This window comes from Cyclopterus lumpus, chromosome 10, assembly GCF_009769545.1.
Source record: "Cyclopterus lumpus isolate fCycLum1 chromosome 10, fCycLum1.pri, whole genome shotgun sequence".
Lineage (NCBI taxonomy): Eukaryota > Metazoa > Chordata > Actinopteri > Perciformes > Cyclopteridae > Cyclopterus > Cyclopterus lumpus.
In genome coordinates, this window is record NC_046975.1 from 4,250,526 (window position 1) to 4,276,750 (window position 26,225).

Consider the following 26,225-nt stretch of genomic DNA (forward strand, 5'->3'; position numbering starts at 1 on the left):
GGGACAGACCTTTGGGGCTCTTATTACGAAAGACCGGAACTGACTGCGAGAGTTCCTTTCGCTGATTGGCTCGCGGTCTGCAAAGGAGGTTGCCAAGTGACGCGGTGATGAAAACGCTCGGGATGAATCGCTGAGCTCCGTCGAAGGGACTTGTTATGGCAAAGCGGCGGGACCGCTGCGAAGGTAAGAAGACCAGCCCGCACGCGCAGGGGGAGCACTGCGGTGCGGACGGATAGGACTGGGGGCAAAGCGGCGCCTGCTTTGGTTACCGTTTGCTCACTGATTGGTCCGCTGAAGCAATAACACGGTTAACGTTACCCTCCGCGTCCCTGTAAACTTCACGTCCAAAATAACGGTTTTTACTTGACGGTGAGCTGGCCTTCTGCTTTCGCTGCATTAACATTTTGTTGTTGTCGTGGTTTTCATGGCCGCGGCCGCCACCGAGCGGTGTGTTTTGCTCCGCTTTTAAGGGGGTACGGGTGGGTAAAGTCTTTCCGAGCGAGCAGGCCGTCACCGGTGCGAGACGGTCCTTCACGGGCCGCGTTACTGTCGTTACGGTATTTCAGCGGCGGTTAAAACAATGTAACGTCCGCTTAATGCGTTTTCCCCCCCAACCTCCCCGGTGCCGTTAACTCGAAACGCAACCGTCTTCTGATAACACGGTGCACTTTTCCGTTTTAATGTTAAAGGGACAGCTGTCTTCGGAGCGACGTTAAAAGAAGCTAATAACGTTAGTCACGTCTTAAGCTAACGTGAACGTCCCCTCTGCTGGACTCGAGTGCTTCTTAAATACTTTGTATTTGTGACGCTCCTTCGCTTTTGTAACGACCCGTTCCCCCTTCTGCACAGCCGAGGGACCTCCAAGAAGGACACGTCCAACTGTTACACAACGGACCGGTTATGAATTATGATATCAAGACGTGAACGCGGTTAAATGTGCTCAACGAGCTGGCTGCGTGTTGATGCGTAATAACTCGGTAATGGAACAATAACATCGTGTAGACGGGAGCTATTCAGCACAAATAAGTACTTTCTGTTGAGTTACAAGTATTTTTTTTAACCTGTACTTTCTCATCAGTGCAAGTTTGAACACCTGCTGTTGGAGCTATTTATTTGATATTAGTATTTAGTTATTTTATTGACAAGTAGTATTGTTTAATCATTCAGGTTGTTTGCTTATTTAGGTTAGATGTTTTGATGTATTATAATATCTTTTTTCTTGTGATAGTTTTTAGTTTAGTTTAATTCTTTATTGTTGTCTAGATATATTTAGTCTTTTGGTTGTTCATTTGTTCGTTAATTGGGTAACACTGTGGGCACCTGTGGTTATATGTAGGCAGGTACAGGACCAGCATGCACCTGGTTAGGCCTATGGTTTTTATACCAGCGCAGGAGAGGCAGCTTAGGAGATCCTTTGTTCTTTTGTTTGTTTGCTTGTTTTGTTTAGGTAAATAAATGATCAGAAAAACAGAATCCTGAATGGACAATGCTTTCTTTTGGCTGCGTAAACCACAAACCCATGGTGCCTCAGTGGCAATTTGATTTATGTTTGTTTTGGATTTATTGGACAAATGGCCACTTCACCTGCTTTTTACGTGTTAGTATCTTAATTTGCCTAATTTCCTATTTTTTTCGGCGATGTATTCAAATACCTTTCTAAAGGTTGTGCCGCACATATAACAGCTGCATGCTGAGCTTGTACCTCAAAATAACATTCATAATTAATACGTGTCCCACAATGCATTGTTCCTTAATGTGGCTAATAGACTTATGCCACTGACTTGTGTGTGTGTCCAGGACCAGATCCTTGAGAGCATCCCGCCTTATCACAGCTACCAGAGGAGTCCTCAGAGTCCACAGTGGATGAGACCACCATGAGGCTCCCTAAATGCTGGGCAGCACACAGGTGAGGCTCACATTACACAGGACAAAGACAGCTACTGTCCTCTGTGATACTGCAGCGCTTGGGTAGAGGTTGCCACCGTACTGAAGGTTTTTTAAGGTGACGGTATAGACACCGCCATATTGTTTAGGTCGAAAAGAAAATTGAATACAACATTTGTGAGGATCTATGCTCTAAATCTACCGCATAGATCCAGGTGGGGCAGTTGAAGATGGCATTTCAGCACACGATGCACAACTTTCAACCCTGAAAGAGCAAGAAGAGGAATGTGTTCCCTTCCTTTGGAGGAACCTGTTTGTCTTGCTTGAAATGAATGACAGTCAGCTATCTGTCGCCCTGGTTTTCTCGTGCCATCTCACCATTGGCACTATTGGCAGGAAGAATTAGGAAAGGCAACCTCTGACTCTTGAGCGCAAATGAAACAAAGCGTCAACACAATCCTTCTAATGGTTGTTAAAGTATGCCCTCTTGTTGATTTATCGATCCCTTTTTCCTCTGAGCTAAAAAATAATAATCTGCCTCTGCATTCTAAACGCAATCCATTTCTTCACCCGACAGACTTTTATCTTTGGTAAATTGCAGCAGGAAAGAGCCGGTGAGTTGCTGCGTGAAAGGATCAGTAATCATTGACAGTCAGAAAGCTAGGCCTAACCGCCACTCTTCTTCCCCTAGCCACGCTTATTCGCTTAAAAAAAACGAGCGGGTTTGAAGAGAGGGGATGTGGTTAGGAAAAGGCCGAAACACCAGCGCCGATAAATACATTCATAATGTGTATGTGGACCAATACGTTTTTTTACAGCAACAATGCTTTCCACTAAAACAGGGCTACTTGAATTTACTCCACAGGAATAAATGCTCAGTCACAATCCTTTCTCCTTTATCAGGCTTTTAAACATTTTTTTATTTAAAACTTTATTTAACCAGGTGAGTCCCATTGAGATAAAAAAAATATTTTTCAAGGGTGACCCTGCCAAGACCGGCAGCAACATAAGACACACTTCGTTACAAACAAAGCACAGAACAAGACAAGTTAAAAGAAACTAAAAGTTAAGCGACATAACCGAGTTAATTTAAGAAACATTGACATTTTTGGGAACCTGCTTCCATTTCTTTCATTTTATATTTAAAAGCAGTAAGTGGTATCAGTTCTTTGAGTTTAAAATTATTCTGCAACATATTCCACCAAATGGGATGCTCTGGGAAGCAGGAAAGGCTGGAAGCACCATAGTGGGGAGGAGGGGGGCCCCGACTGTCCTCCAGTTCTAGTATATGAGTGACTGGTAGGCAGCCCACAAGCCACCATATCTTCAGGTTATCTTAAGATTCCAAGATTTGCATCTGTAATAACAACAACAAGCACGCTGTCGTGGTCTGGAGGCTTTAATCGTGGCTATATTTTCCTCCTCATGTCTTCAGTTACTTTTGTCCATCCACTTCTCTTTTCACAGCATGTCGAGGCACATGCAGCGTGTTGCTACATAGTTATTTTTATGATCTCTGTGCAGAAAAAGGCGTCTGCGTCTGCGGTTTGTACAGTGCAACTGAACTGCCGTACCGTCAGTGTCAGGCCCACTGTATGAATCAGTTAACGCTTTGTTGTGTTTTGTGGCACTGAAATGGGCCGTTTCATTAAGTCTGGGAGTAACTGAGCACCTCGTCCACTGATCCCAGACCAGTTTTTTATGAGAGAGCACCTACTCACTCGTCACGTTTACCTGCTACTCCCTCACCTCCCTTCCCTTTTTGTTTTCATGTGACTCCAGTAAACAGATTGTGACACAATAGCACACAAATATCCGGGCTTGGACTCTGTGATATAACTTGGCTTAGGGGCTAAAACGGTTGGGTTGTTCAGCAGGTATATCACCATACTCTTCGTTTTTATTCTCTCTGGACAATGAGATCTTAAGTATAATACTGGGAGGCCGGCACTCCCACAGTCATTATATTATAGTGTACACCAGTCAGCGGCGGCTCTCGAGAAATATTCACATGGTGGCATGGAGACTTTAAGGGGCGGCAGATATATATATATATATATATATATATATATATATATATATATATATATATATATATATATATATATATATATATATATATATATATATATGTATATATCTACAATCATATTTCTCACACAGGTTTGTAAAATGAAGATATAAAAAATGAATGAGTAACCCTTTCAGGAAGCAAGCTTTGAATGAACTGTTACAGCTCAATAAAGTGTCTCGTGCTCCTTATAGCGGAGGACTCTTTACATTCAGACACAATAACTGTGCCAAAAACATTTCCTTCATGTCCTACATTCTAATAATACGACCTTTTGTTTGCCCGATGACAAAAAGTTTTCGGCTGCGATACGATGCTCTTTAAGGAAAAGAAAAAGTAGATAAAACCCCAAACATGTTTTTGTGTCTCAAGAATGAGAGATCCCTATTCCCTGAGTGGGGAATCCTTTACGGCAGGCAAGGAGGTCGCACTCACAACTGGTGACCTCAAAATGCTTAATTGCAAAATACATGTGGCTTTCTCGCATATAGCATATGTTGCATATGTTTTGCAAATTTACTATCAAAGATGCTGGTCGACTCTCGGGACTCGGGATGGGCGTCGATCGGGTTTTATCGATGCTAGTACTGATACTGCGTATTGGCCCGGTTCTTTATCGATCCTCTTATGGGTCTAATTGATTTATTTTGTTATGTAAACAAATTAATATTTTTTTGAACGACGACTGCAGAAATGTTAAAATAACTCGCAATTGTTATTGTCATAATCTATTTTTCAAAATAACTTGCACGTTTCTAGTTATTTTGAAGCTGCTAGTCTGTGTTGTTATAAGTTCTAACACTAACTTATAAGTCCCCTTATTAATAACTATGAATTGTGTGTGTGTGTGTGTGTGTGTGTGTGCAGGTGTGTGTTGGTGGTGGTTGTGGCTTTAGGGTTACTGTGGATGGTCTCTCTACCGTGGTCGGGGGCAAGAAAGCCTCTGGACTGGCACGTCAAGCATGCACATAAAAAGGTGAGAGGTCGGGTAGAGCGTCTCACGGGCTTCCACGTTTGCTGTGTACTGAAAGTATTTAGAAGTGGAAGGTAAGCTTGACAGTGTGGTACCTGAAGATGGGGACGGGTGATGAGTTTGAGAGCGTCTCTACGTTCCACCAAATCTCTCTTTCCCCCTTCAGTCTAATAAAGAAACAAAATTAACTCGCAATGTGTCAAAAATGAAAATCGTGCACTTTTTTTTAACTCGACGACCTTTTCTGTGAAACGTCAGCCGCTAGGAATTCGCATGATACTCAGCCCGGTCTGTGGGACAGTGTGGCTGCTCTTTAGGGCGCTTTCACAAGACAACATGTTGACGTTTTTTAAACTGCCAGCCCAAAGGTTTTGTTGGCATCCAGGTTGTATCCTAATTGATTTCAGAAATCAGATCCAAACCACATTTGGAGGTGGATTGAATGCTGTCGGGGGCAGCACCCTTCCCTCTTATGTAAATTTCAAAACAAGTCTGACTCAGAGAATGGAATTTAGAGGAAATTGGCTGGATCTTCCTCGTTACCCCTACATGTGCAGTAGCGTTGCCTATAATAATAATAATAATAATAATAATCCATTTAATTTATATAGTGCTTTTCTAGATACTCAGACACTTTACATTATGCACCGTAGACACAGCTACGGGGAGCAATGCAGGGTTAAGTGTCTTGCTCAAGGACACATCGACTAGGGCGGGGATTGAACTGCCAACCCCTTGATTGAAAGACGGGCATGCTAACCACTGACCCATAGTCGCCCCTATCACGCTGCCTCCCAGCCCTCGGTCCGGCCCTAGGTCAATGGTCCGGCCCTAGGCCCATTGGAACCACCTGTTTTGCCTCGCAGTACTTATGTACTCGCAGAACGACTAAGTTTTCCATAACCTTGCATTTCACTTGCAGCAGATGCACGAGCACGTACGCAGAGTGCTGGAGAGTCCGTGTCGTCACGGCAGCACCAGGCGGAGCTTGTCGGCTCGACTCTCCGCTACCAGTCACATGACCCAGCCCTTTCTGTGGAAGGACGTTCCGCTTCCCGATGACCTCTTCCGGTATCCGCCACCATTTGGCTTCAGAGGACTTGGGGCCAAAGTAGAGGACCTGCTGAACCAGGTGATGTAACTTGTGCACCTAATCTAATCTACTGAGCGTTTGATCATTTATAGTGTGGCCATATTCAATTCACGGCACCCTGCGGGCTCTTAGCCACGTGACGAAACCCTGCAAGCTTAACTTGAACACGAAGAGCCTGGCCTCTGTTACATGTCAGCACGCAATGTATGATCTCAAAACTTTGGAATTCAAAACCACTGATTCCTGGCTGCACCTTCGCCTTTGGTAGGACTTGTCAAAACTTTGCTCTTCAGGGTTCAGAACCAGATTCACAATGACACCTGCTCACAAACATAAAAGTTATGTCAGCAAGTTCAGCGGCGGTAATAATGGAGGCCTTTAAAAGCAGAAGTGACGTTTGTGTGCTTTGTGTCAGGCAAAACCTCAACCACATTTTCAGAAAAACGGTAAAAGACAATTAAAACTAATTTGTGGTTCAACCGTTAAATAAATAAATATGATCTCTAACTGGTTAATTTATGTTCCACTTGTAAACAACATTCCTTTTAATCTTTGTGCATCATTCCTCTTTACTAAATAAATATGTATTTCTATCTCACTAAACAAAGCGTCCCACAGTAAAGAGGGCACTCTTACAGTTGAAAGGTGCTGGTTGAACGGTGACGGCTCACTACAGGCGCAAGTGTTCATGATGAAGTTTAACTTTAACCAATGTTTGATAAGAAGTGGAATTAAACTTGTGAGTAGGCTTCATTTCACCACTTCATCATCTGCGTTCCTGATGGCCCAAATTCTCCAAACTGTTCGTCAGCGTGGGTCAGAGTGTGTTTGTTTTTATAGAGCACAGGAAGGGAGATGCACCTCTTTTAGGCCTTCTGTTGTTTAGATTTTTTAAATAACCTTTTCTTGAAAAAGAAGAGAAAAAAAGATCACATCAAAATAGGTATATTGAAACATGCTTCAAATTGATCATGCTGTATTGAAGAAGACTTTGAACTAGAGATTGAGACCATAAACTCATGTTTACAAGAGACGTAGTCATTTCTTATAGACCGCTATACAACCAGAGGAGTCACCCCCTGCTGGTCAGTAGAGGGAATGCACATTTAAATTCACACACCTAAATTCTTAATTGAGAAATAAAACAAACCAAAAGGGCATCTTTATGCTCCTGTAAGTTCAGTATTTATTTAACGGTTCTCCCTGTGATTGTGTGTTTCTCCTTCAAGCTGCCAGACTCTGACTCAACTCCCCAGACGGAGAAGACATCGGATAAATGTCGCCGCTGCTTAGTCATGGGAAATGGAGGCATTCTCCGAGGCCTGGAGCTGGGACAACTCATCAACCGGTTTGACGTGGTTATCAGGTTAGAAACTTGTGTGATTGAGATAATCCAATTTTACAGTTTGACTGTCATGCCACAAGTTCTGGTGACCGATATCATCACAGACACTCCCCACTGTGTATGATACGCATGAGGACTCAGCTATTTACATTTCAAATCAATGACACTCTTTCAGGTTGAACAGTGGTCCTCTGGGAGAGTTCAGCGTCGATGTCGGGAATCGAACCAGCATCAGGATGAGTTACCCAGAGGGCACACCTCTGCACTGGATCGACACGGACCCACACACTCTGTTTGTAGCTGTGGTGTATAAAGGTGTGGACATCAGTTGGATCTCTGCAATGATCAAAAAGCTCTCTGTGGTGAGTAGTGTGTGTGTGTGTGTGTATATATATATATGTATGTGTATATATATATATATGTATGTATGTATGTATGTATATATATATGTATATATATATATGTATGTATGTATGTATGTATATATATATGTATGTATGTATATATATATATATATATATATGTATGTATGTATATATGTATGTATGTATATATATATATATATATGTATGTACATACATACATATATATACGTATGTATATATATATATATGTATATATATTTATGTATGTATGTATATATATATGTATGTATATATATATGTATATATATTTATGTATGTATGTATATATATATGTATGTATATATATATGTATATATATATATATGTATGTATATATATATATATACATACATATATATACGTATGTATGTATATATGTATGTATATATATACATGTATATATACATATATGTATGTATGTATATATATACATATATGTATATATATATATGTATATATATGTATGTATATATATATGTACATACATATATATATGTATATGTATATGAGACCTCTGCGCTTTGTGTTGCAGCCCTTTTGGGACTGGCTCTTCTTCTGGCAGAAGGTTCCAGATCGACTCCCTCTCGAGTCCCACAGGGTCAGACTCCTAAACCCACATGTCATCAGAGAGGTTGCATTGGACCTGCTGCAATACCCTCCACCCAGACCACGCCTGTGGTGGAGCGACCAGGTAATAGACTCTTCCCGCACTGGGGATTAAATCGCTCTGTCGTAACTACAATCGACACAATGCAAACTGTATTGTCGCTGCACGGTGCAGAATAGAGAGCGCCCTCTGGTGGCGTGCTCCATGCATTACAATGCCAGAGGTGCTGTGGATAAGTACCTTAAAAACTATCCATTTCAGCTCAATGTAACAGAATATGTGTCTCTTGGCGTTTGGCATGAAGCATGTTCAGAGGGGAATGACTTACTAAGCAAACCTGAATTTCTACATTATCCTCCGTTTACCGTTGAGGTATTGTCTTTTCTAAATTTAGCCAGTTTTCCCTGATAATCCAAACGGTCTATGTCGTTTGAAAAGATGAGTTTTTATATAAAAAACAAGAAGTCAACTAGGAGTTAACAAAGAAATTATGACAATACTGTTCCTCCCCTTCATAATATCCTTGTCTTTTCTCTCCAGAATGTGCCTACCATTGGGGTCTCGGCATTGAACCTCGCCAGTCTGCTGTGTGACGAGGTCAGCCTGGCAGGCTTTGGCTACAACCTCTCCCAGCAGGGGGCGCCGCTGCACTACTACGACCAGCTACCCATGACTTTCATGCTGACACAGACGTCGCACAATGTGGACCGAGAGACCGAGCTCCTGCAGAGCCTTGTCAGAGAGGGAGCCATCACTGACCTGACGGGGGGGATTCACTGCTCCTTCTGCCCACCCCCTCACACACACAACGCTGACCCTGTGACCGCCAACAATGTAAAGCGTTACCCTTTTCTGTCGTAAAGTGATGGACTTTAGTGAAGCAAGAGGAGCAAAAGAAGAACAACAGACTTGGCCCAGAGATGGAAATAAATCCGTACTAATAGATGTAATACTTGTCACAAAGTGCTTCTTGAAGAACAAGGGACATGAAAACTAAATGAAAGTTACTTTGGGAACATTGGTGCCTATCGGGCTTTACAAGTCTTTCACTATTTCAATATAAAAGTATAAAAGAGTTGATTATGTTAGAATTGCTTGCCTCTGGAAGAAGAAAGCATGTTATTTATGGAAGGTAACATTGGAACAGAGCGGATCTTCACTTTAAGCTGCAGAATAACAACGTGGACTGATTTGCAGCAGGCTTTTACATAGTTGAAGTGTATGAAAATGTATTTCCTCACAATTTAATTTGTACGTTTTAAAGGTCTTTGGCTGGAAAATCCTTTATAATACTATACTGTGTCATTCCACTGTAGATGGTCAGCTAAACAACATAACAGTGAGTTGTGTCTGTGCTGCTGATGTTCGAACTTCTTCTGATGATTCACAAGATATTTTTATATTTTACAGCTGCACCTTGTTTATTCGGCAGTCCTCCAAAATGGCTGAACTGAAGGAAAGAAATAGTGGACACATGAAATGTGTTATTTATGAATTATGTGTTTTAAAAAGAAATGTTTAACATTTTTATTGTTTGTATATGTCTTTTTGAGCCTAAGCTTTCGATTTCATTCATCTCACGGCGTAATGAGTTCTTCCACTGACCCTCATTCCCAGGAAGATTGACAATACTCGTATTTTCATTCTAATATTTAATCAGGACGACTTAGTGGAAAAACTGAGCAGATGTAATGAAAAAAACCATTTCCACTATGGTTTTAGATTCATGAAGTTTTAGCCAGTCTTAATTGTGTATACTGTTATTGAACCTTTTGTAATTATGAAAATGGACAAATGTTAGAAATGAGTACATCATCACACAGTGAGTAATAATTGAGCGGTTTATTTGCATGCGAGTGATCATTCACGTGTGTGTGTGTGTGTGTGCGCGTGCGTGGGAGGTATAGAGCTTTACACTGAGGAAGCGCCACAGGGGGTTCATGTATTTTTACAGAGGAATGTGCACAGCGCAGGTCACTCCAGGTTAAATATTACTACTTGCTACTCAGCAACTTTCGATCAGAGACAAGACTCTGCAAGACAAACCCGCCCATACCCTTTGTCCAGGGTACCCTGGACCCTGGACCCTGACCAGGCGAGCAGACCAGATGACAACAGCCCTGTCCCAAATGTGCTGATCGTACAACGCGAGTGGCATCACGTCATGCAGCCGTTCATCCATTCAGTGGTTGCACTACAGAGATCTATAACGTTAACTAACTGTAGACCGCCATGGGACTATCGATCAGGCCAAGCGTTTCACAACATTGCATTAACACCTCTTTCGTATACACTGCCCGGAAATTGCAGTTTCGCCTTCAAAATAAAGTGTGACCGTAAAAAAATCCTGCCGACCGTCGTGAGAAAGTTGCCCAAAATGAGCGGATTTTAATTTGAAACATTTGAACGGAAGTCGTGTGCGTGCGTCGGCTTTCTTTCCTGACACTCGGCGGCGCGTTGTCAGGACCAACAAGAAGCCGGGAGCTCTGCGGCTAACAGGTGGGAAGTCTTTTACTTCAAACAAACCGCTTATTGTTGTTTATTACTACAGCTCCAGCAACACAAGCGGAGCATGCGACAGCTGAAAGATAGTCCACTTATTATAATATCTGTCGTTGTTCGGGAAAACATTGATACCCGGGACCCTACAATGACTTTAAGGAGGCGTTGAAGTGTACATCGTGTATCATTCTCCATTCACCGCAGTATGTTACACCGCGGAGTCTCCGCGGTAAAACCACTTCATTGATAGACGGTTAAAGTGCTGCTCGTGGGGGGGCTCGTGGACGGGGGGCTCGTGGGGGGGAGTTTCTCAACAACGTGAATGGGGTTTGCTATTCAGTTGCTTTTGTAACGGTTCCGCAAATGACCTTTAGGTCGAGTCTAGCCAGGGACGAGATCGAGTAGGGGAAGTTGTGTTGTTCTAGTCGGTCTTCAAGAGGTGTGTGTGTGTGTGTGTGTGTGTGTGTGTGTGTGTGTGTGTGTGTGTGTGTGTGTGTGTGTGTGTGTGTGTGTGTGTGTGTGTGTGTGTGTGTGTGTGTGTGTGTGTGTGTGTGTGTGTGTGTGTGTGTGTGTGTGTGTGTGTGTGTGTGTGTGTGTGTGTGTGTGTGTGTGTGTGTGTGTGTGTGTGTGTGTGTGTGTGTGTGTGTGTGTGTGTGTGTGTGTGTGTGTGTGTGTGTGTGTGTGTGTGTGTGTGTGTGTGTGTGTGTGTGTGTGTGTGTGTGTGTGTGTGTGTGTGTGTGTGTGTGTGTGTGTGTGTGTACTTGCGCTAGTGCAGTTTCTTTTGCATAGAAAACACGAGACAAGTGGTCAGAGCCTGTAACATGTGCATACCGGGGTCCATGACACTCGCACCGCGGGGTTTGAGGTGAATAGTGACTCGACTCTGATTGGCTGAATTCCATGAACCCACCCTTCTTTCACTGGTTCCTTGGTATGAATCTCTCTCCCCCCCCCCCCCCCCTCCTCAAACAAACAGCACATACAAATGTGTAAATATTCAACAATCAAGATACACCCTGCCTAAGGTGTGCTGTATTTCAATTTGATTATATTATTGTAATATTATATAATAATATAATTCGTACCATGATATTAACTGAAATTAAGACTAGATTTCGACACAGAGCTCCTCCACATTACATTAATTGTATTGTAACCATGCACAGCATTGGATTTGTTGTTGTTTGTCAGTTATTGCTAAATATTGTCAGTGTAGAACTGTTTGTCAGACAAAACAATCAATGTGAAGACTAAAGAACTTGTAAATCTCATCTCACCTAATGGACTCTAAACACAGACCCGATATGAAAGCAACAACAGTACGCCACAGCTCGGTGTGAGTCGACAGGACCGCATCCTCTCGGCACTTTTTCCTCAGATCAGCTTTTATCTCACTCTCGCCTAATCACTTCAGCAGGCCACACCTGGGTCGTAGGTCACTGGGGGAAAGGTGAGGCGACCAATCCACTGCTTTAACCTGGTGGCTTTCACGAGGCTCTTCACGTCTCGTGGACTCTTCAGATGAACAGGGTTGTGTTCATGCACAACACAGCATACAATATGTTGGACATTTTATTATAAAAAATCCCAAACTCAGAATGATTGGGTCCTCCAGGACGATCTCATTGATCTTCTCTGTGGATCAGCACGTTTATTGATTGTTTACTTCAAGTTGAGTCAATCGGGCCGAGCGTCTTGCCGCGAAACCAGCCAACCAGGGCCCTCCGTGGAGCAAGGCTGACCTTTGTTTGGGAGATTAGCTGAGTTTACACATCACCGTGGAACAGAATCTGTGCCGGGCATTTTTTTATTTTTTGTTGTCCCAGTGGTATAACCGTGCATCCTCCGTGCATCCTCCGTGTGAGAGCATAGCTTGTGGGCCGGTTGCCGTAGCAGCAGCAGTGACAACAGCGTTCCCAGGGTCACTGACGGTGGATGTTCAGCTGAACAAATATAAAGAAAGCCACTGTCTCTCACGTGGCTCCTTTCTGGTAAAGGTGAGGAAGAGAACTGACATTCAGAAATAGCTCTGTATTGTTCTTAGAAGCAAAAACGATCGTCATGTCATCCGTCTGCGTGCACTTATTGAGACCTAGAGATACCGAGCATAGTTTTGTACATGTTTTTCCAGCTCACACATTGGCACGGTTATTTGTCATTATCCTTTGAAGTATCTTAGTGACTGTGCAAGAGCTGATTTATGGCAAATACGTCCGACTGATAATATGTCTTGGATGTCTTTGAACCCGGCCCGCGAAACACAGCAGCTATGAGTTGTATTTGTATGTGTCGTGTGTAAAGTATGTCGTTGTTTTAAAACCTGTAACCGCTGTGAAGTGAATCGGAAGCCGTCTCCTCCACACTCATTATGAACGAGAAAGGAGTGTTTTATGAGTCTTGCTATATTATGATAACTAAAAGAGCGATTTAAAAAAATGGAAACTCAAAGCAGAACTTTAGAAAGAAGATAATCTGCCCATTGCAAGCGAAAAGTTTAATTGGTGAGCTTATGGTGATGAGTGTTTGTTAATGTTAATGCGTGTTGACACTGATGCCATGTCTCTCTGCTTGTGCTACTCTACATGTTTCTATAACAGTATAACACTGTCACTTGTGGCCACTGTGGCTGTTGACATGGGCTAATTTATATGCTTAGAGTATTCAAACAAATGTTTCCTTTAGAAATGAAATGTTACATTACGCTACGTTATGTCATTGCCAGCAAATTACCGCGTAACCTGAGGAGGTTTTTGATAACGCAAGTGGGCGTTCGTTGCTTTTCACATGCGTTCTTCGTCGGTGGATATCCACCAAAGAGGGGAATGATAGTAAGAGATAGTCTGTCTGGTCCGTTTGCTAATGGATGACTGATTTGATTTGCTCAACTTTGGTGTCGAATCAAGGCGGTCAGTGAGACTTGATCTTTATGTGATCAGTGTTGTTCCAGGTCATTGTCGTCATCCCCAAGGTTCACATGGAGGTGGACCTGTGCCCGTATTACTTAAAGACCTCAGACTGTTTCTAATCTGTTTATTTTAAACGGCTCTTATGGTCTGTCGCCACACCTGTGTGTGTGTGTGTGTGTGTGTGTGTGTGTGTGTGTGTGTGTGTGCCACTACACTGAGAACCTTATTCCCCACCTGTTAAAACACAAACATACAATATGGGAAGGGGAAACCTGCTCTGTTAAACATACACTATACGATCTAATTACACAGCGATGTGACCCGTTGTTATTGTTCCACAGGAGCAGCAGTGGGACAAAGAGGCTGTAGAAACTCCTGTTTTGCTGGAGGTTGACTTTGAGTGAGCGTTGATTCAAGAATTTAAAAAAACAACAACAACTGAACAATGTTTTTATATTGGTACACCTAGTCTGTTCCCAGAAATCTACCAGCTGAACACAAACTCATATACTGTGTTGCCCTGGGTGACTTTTGCGGGGCACAAATCACGATCAGCTTATGTTCTATTTCAGCTTCTCACAGTGAGAGACGGGGTCCCACGTGAACACAACATGTTTTGCCAAAGTTGTAACTCCAGGTGTCACTTTCCCTGGTTCAAAAGAGAAGGCGGCATCAGCTCCACCCTCTCGCGTCACTTCTGGTTGCCAGAAACCAAATGGCGGCAGCTAGAATGCCCCTCAAAACACAAACAACTATGACTACATCCGCTTCTTACACTGGCCGAAAGGCTCGAGCCAGATAACGTAGAGAAGAGATCAAGATACAAGAGTTGTCCTTTTTAGCCCGGCCCGGCTCTGGGGATGGCTCTGTCGTCCGGTCGGACCACTTTGGTCCCGACAGGAATAAGTCAACAGCGTTTGGATGGAGTGCCACCGGCGGCTTGACATTTGTGGTTCAAAGGATGCTCGTTGGTTAAAAGTAACAGACATGAAGGATCAAAATGGCTTGAAGTGATAACTTGTTAAACGTAAACAAATCAATGACCAGTCTTCTCTTCATCTCTTTAGGTCCCCTCCTGGCCAGCCTCTCACCACACACACTCCGTCCTCCAACACACACTCATACCCTCACCTCAGGGACGCCAAACACACCCAGCCCGCGTCATTCGTCTTAACACAGTTCTCCACTCACAAACCTGCACACTTTCCACAAACACACACTCGTCCGGTTTCTCACCAGCAGCATCATGCTGAGCCAGGACTTCCTGCAGAAGCTGAAGTTGCCAGATCTTGATAATGTCAGCCAGTACATCAGGAATGTCTCCACCCCGGTGCTGGTCAGCGTGGGGGCAGTGGCTGCTGCGACCACCTACTACCTGGCAACACGGCCCAAGGCCCTCCCACCTGTTTGCGACCTCTGTATGCAGTCAGTTGAGGTTCCGGTGAGTTTAATGCATGGATGCATAAAGAGGACAGCTGTCTGATTTAATGTGTCTCTATACACAGTATGCCAAATGCAGCATGCCACAAATACCGGGATGTTCCACTATATTCGCTCACATTTTGCAGTATGCAAGGCGTCATGCTATGCTAGCTACTATGATCCACACTCCTTTGTGCAGCAGATACATGAGCAAGACGGTCAAAGTTCAAGGTGTCATGTTATGAGGAAGTAAAATGTCCCAATTGGATGCGTACTGCATGCAACAATATGTTTTTTTGTAAAAAGAAACAGTTCCACACAGAATGTAAACTGATTGGTCAATTTTCTGAATTTGGAAAAACAAATCATGGAAAAAGACACACGGTGAATATGTATCACATCTTATTCATTTAGAGCACACATTTGAGTGGTAGAGTATGTAAAGTAATGCAATATATGTCAATCCTTGTAGCCCCCTCAACCTGGAAAAGCTCACGTGCAATGAGAGGGTTTTTGGTTCCATCACTCCTCAGCTTGCCAAACTAGTTGTGTGTGTGAACGAAAGATCTGAAACCGCTGTTGGGATTACCGTTGGATCAGGTGTCACAGCCCACGTTTGTTTCTTTTGTCAGGGTGGAGAGTTGGCACGCCGGTCAGTTCTGTTGAACGGAGAAGCTCACATGTCACATTTTTACAACGACGCCAGAACAATGTATGAGTGCTTCCTCAGAGGGGTCCGAGTCTCCAGTAAGTGACAAATACATCGATATATAATATGTCAAACTTCATGGGCTTGCCACTCCATTAAACCAGAGCACATTCTACTTTGTTAATTGATGAATTAACATTTACTTTCATTTCAGAGAATTCATTTGTCTTATTGTAGTTTATATTCTTTTACCCTGCACTTTACTGAACACTGTCAGTGTTGACTCAGCAATGTTCACTGATTACATCACAAGATCTTGCCACCACTATAAACAGCGTAGTTGTACAGCTACTCAGGACCATATGTGTGTTTTTACAAAAACATGGGACGAATAGGTCAGCAGCAGTATGTACAGGCTAGAAAGGTACAGTATGTATGTGTGACACATAACGTTCTCTACCCTCTGTCGCTCTCCTTTCATCCTCCAGATAACGGCCCCTGTCTGGGCTCCAGGAAGCCAAAACAGCCGTATGAGTGGATTTCCTACAGAGAGGTGAGAGTCACCGTGAGCAGCTCACCTTATCATCATATAACATCAGAGCCTCCGGCTCTACAGCCGAGGAGCTAAAGGTTACAGGCAACATAGTAAATCCTCCAGCTTCATAGAAGAGCAAATCACTTTATTACCCCATTTAAATGTGGAATTCATGATTAGATTCTCAGATTACCACTGCTATCATTTTATACCAGGCAAGAGATGGTTTGTTTGCAAGTGGTCTCTCACTAGTAAAACATTAATTCAGCCTGAGATATGAACAAAAGAATATTAATGAAACCTCCTGAGTGAACACCGTGTGCTGTTGTAAGAAACAGTGGCCGTTGGTAGTAACAGTGCATGGGTTTGTTTTGTATTGCCACAAAAGTCACAACGCGTGGCATTCCCTTGCCTTATGTTTGATATTATGAGGCTGAACAACGTGTAGTTGATGTAGCGGTTTGTTGGTGCATTATTACCAGGTGTGTGTGTGTGTGTGTGCGTGTTTTAGGTAATGCAGCGAACGGAGAATCTGGGTTCAGCATTTCTTCACAAAGGACACTCCAAGACCGTGGACCCCCACGTTGGCATCTTCTCCCAGAACAGACCCGAGGTATGGACCACCTCTGACTGCGTCGCTTTAAAATCACACCGACCCATAACTCAGTCCAATCTGAACACATAGATACACATGCAGAGTTTCAGACTCTTTCAGAGGGTATCATTATGGTTCAATGTCCATTGCAAATAGATGTCAATGAATTCGACACGTTTTTTTGGTTTTCTTCAGGATCAAATCCAGTTCTATTTGTCGGTACATTTCGGGGTACATCGCTAGCAGCCAATTCAGCAAAATGTAAACAGGAAAAAGGCAACAACACAAACAAGTTGTAGGCCACAGTGAACCCATGGTATCAATATAATTCTGTCAAAGCAGTATGGTAGTAGCAAAGCATGATTATCCTCCAGATAGAAGTAAGACAAAGAATAAAGGGCGTGACCCACTGAGGGACTGCTCGATACCCGGCTGCAGACATCTCGCTTCAAAATGATTCAAACTGGCAGCGGTGCAAATTTGTGACTAATTCTGAAAATACTACTGGCTAGTACACATATATCTGTATCTGAAAGTATCTGACATTAAAACTATGTACGTATAATAATAATATGACTGCATTCCAGTTGCACTGCATGTACAGTCTATTTATAATTGTACCAGTGTATTGCTTTTTCTGAGTAACTATATTACTGTATTACCCTAATGTGTGTGTGTGTGTGTGTGTGTAGTGGACCATCAGTGAGCTGGCATGTTACACCTATTCTTTGGTGTCAGTCCCGCTGTACGACACACTGGGAACAGAAGCCATCTCCTACATTATAGACAAAGGTAAACCACAGCAGTGACATCATGTTGGCATGCGCTTCAGTGCCCCTATATGTCACAGGATAGTTGTTGTTGTTGTTGTTGGTAAAGAACTGTCTGTGAGCCGATGTTTCTGCAGCTTCCATCTCAACCATCGTGTGCGACGTGGAGGACAAAGCCAACCTGGTGCTGGACTGTGTCCGGCACAGGACGCACTCAGTGAAAAACATCGTTCTGATGGAGACCCCCAGTGTGGACCTGGTCCACAGGGGGCAGCGGGCTGGAATCCACATCCTCAGCCTGCAGGAGATGGAGGTCAGCAGGCTGCTTATTTTCAATTCAATTCAGTTTATTTTGTATAGCCCAATATCACAAATTACAAATTATCCTCAGAAGGATTTACAATCTTTACACATACGACATCCCTGACCTTTGACCTCACATCGGATCAGGAAAAACTCCCCAAAAACACCCTTTCACAGGGAAAAAAGGGAAGAAACCTTCAGGAGAGCAACAGAGGAGGATCCCTCTTATGTCATGGCTTTCTTTTATCTATGATTTCCTCTGTCTCGTTTTTTTTGCATGTTCAGTTGTTTATTTTGTTTTCATTTTTCTCTTCCCTTAGTTTGGAAATGATTTCTTTGCATTTCTTTCTTTCTTGTTGTAAAGTGGCCAGTATCTCCACTTGTCACCAGGGTTCAATTCCCTGGCGGATGCACCATGTAGCGGCTTCCTTCTTTATTGCCATTTAGCCATATTTCACCAAGCAACGTTCTCAACAAGGTTTTACTAGATTGTGTGAATGTGTGTGTGCTTAACTATGCTCCCACAACAAAATAAAGTAAATATCCCGCGGCAACCCAAACAAAGAAACTGAAAATGATAAGATTAACTTTTCACTTTGTTCAATGAACAAGCAACATACATAAACAATGAACCTATACAAAGAGAAACTATTTTGGCTCTTGGCGTGCTGAAGCTGCATGCCCTGTGCACAGCTAACAACACCAGGACCAACGTGTGCCAATTTATGAACAATTTACTGCCATCGTTGGCCACATGGGGCAGTATTACTAACCACAGTCTAACAGTAAACTGCCTCAATAAGAAAAATAACTTTGCATTGTCTTTCAATCTTTCCGCTTTTGCCCCCTTGTTTTGTAATTATTTTCTTTATTTGTGTTACTTTGTCTCAATTGATTTAATTCCTTGTTTTCTTGCTAGGTTTCTTATTGTGGTGCCTTCCTGTTGTCATGTTTTGTTATTCCAATATGTGTTCTTGTCACTTTCTCCGTCCCCTGATATCCTCCATAATTTCATCTATGTGCTTTTCTTGTTGCGCAGGCCATCGGGAAGGCCAACCATCAGCGGCCATTGGTAAGTAAACGTCACCCTGTAAGGGATCTAATACCAGTTAATACTTCAATCGACAACGATGTGTGTGACGTGTGTGGTGTGTGTCACGTGTGTGACATGGCACTGTTTGAACCACTTCTCCCTGAAGCCGCCGCAACCGGAGGACATGGCTCTCATCTGCTTCACCAGCGGAACAACAGGTGACACACACACATGAGTTTCACCCAATATAGTTCACATTAGTATCTGTAATAGACATGACATAGACACTTACACTCTAAAGACATCGTTTGTTGGTGTGTGTGTGTGTGTGTGTGTACTTTCAGGAAACCCAAAGGGAGCTATGTTGACACATAGAAATGTTGTGTCCAACTGCTCGGCCTTCATCAGGATGACGGAGGTGAGTGTGAAGGATTTAAATCAAAGGAGGAGGTTTCCTGCTCTACCTCCACCTTTCTTCCTCCACCTCCTCTCCTTCTCTACCTTCTCTCCCTCTTCCTCTCCTCCTATCTATATCTACCTTCTACTTTCCTTCTTTACCTCGTTCTTTCTCCCTCACCGTCTCCATGTCTACCTCTCTACTTCATCTTCTCCTTCTCTACCTCCTTTCCTCCCCTACTGCCTTCTCTACCTCTTTCTTCCCTTATCTACCTCCTCCTTTCATCCCCTACTGCTTTATCTACCTCCTTTTTCCCTTCTCTACTTCATACTCTACTGCTATCATTCCTTCACTATCTCATCCTCTCCCTTCCTCTTCTACCTCTTTCTCCTCTTTCTCATCCCCCACTTGTTGGTAGGTGGAGGGCGAAGGATAAATTAATAATACAACTTCTTATAATTACTCTGTCTTTACTTCAGCCATATCATTACACGACTGTAACTGACTAAACTGTTTTTTTGTTTACCTAAAACAGATTCAATGAATAAATAAATGAAATCTGAATTAAAAAAAGGATCAAATATTTTTGATATTATGGTCAGTTTCTGTTGAATCTCAGAGAACTCAGAGAGATGCAGTGAAAGCACGGCATGGCCAGGAATGTAAGAGAAGGAGGAGGGGGGTTAGTTCATTGATCTTTATTGTTTAAAAGTCCTCCAAACCCTCCGCCATGTCAGAATCCAGATGTGCCACCCTATTGTAAGAGGCAGAATTACGAATGAAACGTTGTGAGTGTTTGTGTGATTAGAGCGAGGGACTTTGATCAACTCTCCCCTATTCTCTCCAGTCGTACGCTAAGACCACCTCCGATGATGTCATGCTGTCTTTTCTGCCACTGGCCCACATGTTTGAGAGGGTGGTGGAGGTACAACCGTTTAACACTGACTGTGTTCCCTTGCTGTCTGTGTGTCTGGCTCTTGTCCGTCGATTTGTGTGTGTGTGTGTTTGTCTTCCTGTCTGCGTGTGCATGCCGTGTTTTAGGTTTCCTGTCCATTGTCTTGCAGTGATGTCCATATTTCCTTCCTGCCCTTGGCTCATATGTTTGAGAGAGTAGTCCAGGTATTGTACGTCTCCTTAGTTCCCATAGTCGGCCTTTTTAGTCGAACACAGATCAAAATTCCCGCAAAGCCCTGGTGCGTGAACCTCTCTCTCGCTACACACTAAGTTCTGGTGACCTCCTAACTTCTTCCCCTCTCTATCTTTTGGATACTGCTGCCAGGGAGTGATGCTAGTGCATGGAGCCAGGATTGGCTTTTTCCAGGGAGACATTCGCCTGCTGTCAGATGACCTGAACACACTGAAGCCCACTGTGTTTCCTGTGGTTCCTCGACTGCTGAACAGAATGTATGATAAGGTAGGTGGGGCACGCCGATGACGGGAGTGCCAACTCCGAGTTGCAGCAGTGCCCCTGAATCTGGTGAACGCTCAAGACGTCACCTTAAACGCCATTTTGCACGAATGTAGCATCGAGATTAAGGAGGATGACGATGCTGTTCTAAATAATTATGGTGAGCCTGCGTATGTGTAGATCTTTGGGCAGGCCAACAGCTCCCTGAAGCGCTGGCTGCTGGGATTCGCCTACAGGAGGAAGGAGGCGGAGATGAGGAGAGGCATCGTGAGGAGAGACAGCATCTGGGATCAACTCATCTTCCGGAAGGTCCAGGTACACAGAGCCAGCAGCACGGTTTAGAAGCTCCTTGCATGTCACTGTATGGTCAGGGGCCACAGGGGCTGGTTGATATGTCCAATTCAGTCGATTAAGGTATCTTCCTGTATTTTGCAGAAAAGCAAGTCAGTGTATATATATATATATATATATATATATATATATATATATATATATATATATATATATATATACACACACACACACACACACACACACATATATATATATACACACACACATATATATATATATATGTGTATATATATATATATATATATATATATATATATATATATATATATACACACACACACACACACACACACACACACACAGACACACACATAGACAACATTTTTTGGATGACTGATCTACAGCCACATAAAAAGCTGTAAATATTTCCCTTCAATAAAAGCAAAGTACAGTTTCAGGAGCAGGAGCAGTATTAACGCAGTGTGCTGCCCTCTACAGGCCAGCCTCGGAGGTCGCGTGCGTCTCATGCTGACAGGAGCTGCTCCCATCTCCCCGACTGTCCTCACCTTCCTCAGAGCTGCAATAGGCTGTCAGGTAACACACACACACACACACACACACACACACACACACACACACACACACACACACACACACACAGGCCCTTGTTTCACATGCTATCCTGTCTCTTTCTATCACCTGTCCTGCGGGTTATTAAAAATGAGTAGAAATGCTGCCATCTGTTCTAGACATCCTCATCCACGCTCTTTATCTGTTCCCCAATAGGTTCTACATCCTGTGTTTTAAGTAGCAGTAATAATAATCATGTGTTTTATTCTCTGTCTCAGTTCTATGAAGGTTACGGACAAACCGAGTGTACTGCTGGATGCACCATGACCATGCCCGGAGAATGGAACGCAGGTAATGAATAGGAGCGCCTTAATTCATGTTTAACAAGTGTCAACGCCCTGAGCTATGAATACGAAGATGGATTGATCACTCTGAACTTGACCTCATGCCCGCAGGTCACGTCGGAGCCCCTCTGCCCTGTAACTCCATTAAACTGGTGGACGTGCCCGAGATGAAATACCTGGCTGTAAATGGGGAGGGAGAGGTGAACCACAAAGACAAGCGGACATCCTCACAGAAACTCTGATTTTACGAAAATAATACGTCACTCATATGTGTGTGTGTGTGTGTGTGTGTGTGTGTGTGTGTTGGTTTCTAGGTGTGTGTGAAGGGTCCTAACGTGTTCCAGGGCTACCTGAAAGACACCGAGAAGACTGCGGAGGCCATTGATGCAGATGGGTGGCTTCACACGGGAGACATTGGAAAATGGCTTCCTGTAGGTTAAGAAGTGGCATTTGAAGTTATTTTTTCAATCAGCCTGCCTTTCGTTCATCTCGGCTTCACACACATTTATTTCAGCCAAAGTTCATCGCATCTCTCACGGCCTGTGGACATTTGATAGAAATAGTAATCCTGTGTGCATGTGCGTCGACAGAATGGCACGCTGCGGATCGTGGACAGGAAGAAGCACATCTTCAAGCTGGCACAGGGAGAGTACATCGCTCCCGAAAAGATAGAGAACATGTACATCAGGAGCGATGCTGTGGCGCAGGTCTTTGTGCATGGAGACAGTCTGCAGGTAGGAGGTGTGTGTGTGTGTGTGTGTGTGTGTGTGTGTGTGTGTGTGTGTGTGTGTGTGTGTGTGTGTGTGTGTGTGTGTGTGTGTGTGTGTGTGTGTGTGTGTGTGTGTGTGTGTGTGTGTGTGTGTGTGTGTGTGTGTGTGTGTGTGTGTGTGTGTGTGTGTGTGTGTGTGTGTGTGTGTGTGTGTGTGTGTGTTTGTTTGAGCTCAGGAAGGGAGATGCACCTCTTTTAGGCCTTCTGTTGTTTAGATTTTTTTAAATAACCTTTTCTTGAAAAAGAAAAGAAGATCACATCAAAATAGGTATATTGAAACATGCTTCAAATTGAATACCCCATTGGATGGTCCTTTAACTCTAAATGGACCATATTTTACTTAATGAACATCGTGCTGTATTGAAGAAGACTTGGAAATAGAGATTGAGACCATAAACTCACGTTTACAATGTTTACTGAGGGAATAAATCAAGAGAGAAGTGGAGTCATTTTATCATTCACACTTCTACACAACCAGTGTGTCACGGATGTGTGTGGTAATAATTCCTGTTTAACTGCCTTTGCTACATTTAACTTTTAGGTATTGTGTTTATCTCCAGGCATGTCTGGTAGCAGTGGTGGTTCCTGACCCTGACTTCCTGTCTAGCTGGGCCAAGAGGACCCTGGGACTGGAGGGCAGCTACCGGGAGCTATGTGGCAGAGCGGTAATTCACCTTACACGGGTTGATCACAGTATACTGTGTATTCAGACAGCCCACACTTTGAATTCATTTCCTGTTCGGATAATTAAGTTAACCAATCAGTCTCTTCATGTTCAGCGCTGACTCCAACCCAGGGATACATGTACTGCAGTGGGTACTTCTGTAGTTGCTAGGGGTTACAAGGATTAAACAAAAGGAAACTATGATGTAGTAAATAGCTGTATTTCATCTATTTGTATTCCCTGGAAAAATAGAGAAATAAAGGGGTTCAAGGCTGATCTTCATATATTTGTTGACACAACAAGTAATCTGCTACCAGCACAATACTTTGCTCCCAACAAGCAGATGTAACATCTAAACACCCCCAGCTGTTGCATTTGAGAACACTAGCAGGGCAGCCCCCTCTTAGTGGCTTAGTCGACTAATGTGGAGTTTGGGTCTTCATCAACTGAGATCTCTTTTGTCAATTCGTTTTTCTGCCGAATGTCTTATTGCCATTGAAGTGATGAGCACATCTCTCGGATTTAAAGTGGTCCCTTTGCTTGATCCTTTGTGATCTGTCAATGAAATAAACTGATCGATTAATCAACAAGATTCCTTCAGTTAGCCTCTTGAAGAATTTCTTTAGTCGAGGACAGCCCTAAACAATAGTCAGTGAGCAGAGAAGTCAAAAATGTCTGAATGCAAACATTCTAAAAAAAGAAAAGAAAACAAAGGGCCATACACAATTCAAGAATCTCTATATTTTTGGAATGATGGAAAGTATTGTAAACATATTTTACTCACTTTTTACTTTGTTTTCAACAACATAATCAACATGCATTTTCAGACAGTTACTTTCTTAGTCCATGTTTTAACTGTATGTAGTTTTGGTACACATGATATTCAGGTACAGTGTACAACACACAAAAAGAACAACAAACATCAAAAGGTGCTCACTCAAAGAAGAAAAGAGGGGAAATAATTATTCACTTTTAATAGAGTTAATAGACATCTATTTTAAAATAAACCGAAGAGAACGCATTTGGAACATGATCGGTGGGGTAGATGAAGGGGCACTTGAGTTCATCTGGGAGAACTACTTCTATATACACAATATCAGGTACTTAAATGAACATGTACAGTAAAATGCAATCTCATAACTCCACAGCAAATACTATTGTGGCAATATAGTGGTAATTGAAGTGACATCATCATTCCGAGGTACCTCTCTTTACAGGAAGTCAAGGCGGCCATCTTGGAGGACATGGTGCGATTGGGCAAGGAAGGAGGCCTCAAGTCCTTCGAGCAGGTAAAACACTGGCTCATAATTTAAGCTGCGGTTTGAAGCATATTTTCCTGTAGACTCTGCAATGTTCCTCCAAACTGTGTCCCTGGAAGTGAAACAGCCTCATCCTGCCGACATGTGTGCATGTCTCCGTTCAGGTGAGGTCCATCTACATCCAGACCCAGCTGTTCTCCATCGAGAACGGCCTGCTCACTCCAACGCTGAAGGCCAAGAGGAACGAAATGCGGCAGTACTTCAAAGCCCAGATCGACGAGCTGTACGCTGGGATCAAAATGTGAACAGGAGGGCACAGAGGAGGAACAGAGACGCAGTCGACTAAAGGGGTTTTTGGGAGAGTGGAAGACGGCAGCACAAGCTACAGTCCACACAGGGAAACAAACGATCCTCTCAGACCACAAGGAGCGTGTTTCGTCCTCTTGGCCCGTAACACTGGAAACAACAGCAACAGGAAGCGCCGTAGCTTTTAATGGAACTTGATTCAGAGCATCTAGAACAAAATCAATGGCCTCTGAAGGTCCAGATTAATTCTATGCTGAAAATAAATGCGTCTATTGATGAAATAGTTTTTGCCCATGCTATGTACAGTACTAGATGCTGTGATAACGTGTTGATTCTAATCAGCTGTTTTGAGATCATATTTGATGGATGGTTTTAAAGGGAAATATTAAAGTGCAGCTCTGTAGCATCTCAGGACTTTACTGCCAGGAACAACACACAGTACCTCCTACACACACACACACACACACACACACCTTTTTATTTAAAGGTTGGGAGAGGACTGACCACTGAAACGGGTTAGCTGAGGCTTTAATTTGGTTGAGGGGCCCACGTTGATCCAAACGGCTCTACACTTCAACATTTCAGTGTGTTGGGTGAGATTTTTTTTTTCTCCGATTTTTTGGATCTTACTAAGATCCATTCATGAATACGTTTGGGTCCAATTAGGAGCTTGGGAACCAGCCGAGAGAGCCATATTAAAGATAATCTAAACAACGGCAGCTGGAAAAAGGGAATTCATTCAGGTACTGAAGAACACTCCGGACAAAGGGACAGTGTTTTTAATTTATTTATGGTAACATGAAGGGAAGAGATTTGAAGGAATCAGTTTACTTAAATTATTAGTATACGCTGAAGAAGGGTGGAACTTCAAAATGACATTGTTCACAACCTGAATGTTAAAGTATAAAAATGTTGGATGTACTTTTGACTATGGTCTTGCTATAACTGTTTGTACTATCATCTCAGATTGGTTTTGTAAAGATTTTAATTAAAATTCATCAAGACATTGTGTGATCTGTCTTTTGCTTCATCCGGGCTGTGTGTTCAGGTAAAACTATTTAAATATGTAATAAAGTTGTAGGTAGTCCCATTATCTTTACTCCAGGTATGTATACAAATCCT

The 26,225-nt window shown here is 43.0% G+C and overlaps 2 protein-coding genes across 4 annotated transcripts; both read left to right on the forward strand.

Moving 5' to 3' along the window:
* Positions 1-73: 73 nt before the first annotated feature.
* Positions 74-9,907, forward strand: st3gal5 (ST3 beta-galactoside alpha-2,3-sialyltransferase 5). Of its 2 annotated transcripts, none has more exons than XM_034542982.1 (8): positions 74-183; positions 1,798-1,906; positions 4,823-4,931; positions 5,851-6,060; positions 7,251-7,387; positions 7,542-7,728; positions 8,303-8,461; positions 8,918-9,907. In XM_034542982.1, the coding sequence occupies exons 2-8, from the start codon at positions 1,875-1,877 to the stop codon at positions 9,236-9,238; spliced, it is 1,155 nt and encodes a 384-aa protein (XP_034398873.1). In that variant the 5' UTR covers positions 74-183; positions 1,798-1,874; the 3' UTR covers positions 9,239-9,907. The 2 variants fall into 2 exon arrangements, with proteins under 2 accessions (XP_034398873.1, XP_034398874.1); XM_034542983.1 differs by having other exon boundaries at positions 151-369.
* Positions 9,908-10,811: 904 nt separating this feature from the next.
* Positions 10,812-26,109, forward strand: LOC117737215 (long-chain-fatty-acid--CoA ligase 1-like). Of its 2 annotated transcripts, none has more exons than XM_034542981.1 (21): positions 10,812-10,876; positions 14,853-15,226; positions 15,840-15,954; positions 16,345-16,409; positions 16,903-17,004; positions 17,679-17,778; positions 17,894-18,069; positions 19,099-19,131; positions 19,259-19,310; positions 19,437-19,510; positions 20,337-20,414; positions 20,769-20,903; positions 21,078-21,212; positions 21,690-21,785; positions 22,040-22,112; positions 22,217-22,305; positions 22,420-22,536; positions 22,696-22,839; positions 23,435-23,539; positions 24,756-24,827; positions 24,962-26,109. In XM_034542981.1, exons 2-21 carry the CDS (start codon positions 15,032-15,034, stop codon positions 25,100-25,102), a joined length of 2,097 nt encoding a protein of 698 aa, XP_034398872.1. In that variant the 5' UTR covers positions 10,812-10,876; positions 14,853-15,031; the 3' UTR covers positions 25,103-26,109. The 2 variants fall into 2 exon arrangements, with proteins under 2 accessions (XP_034398872.1, XP_034398871.1); XM_034542980.1 differs by lacking the exon at positions 20,337-20,414 and adding an exon at positions 20,531-20,608.
* The last annotated feature ends 116 nt before the right edge of the window (positions 26,110-26,225 follow it).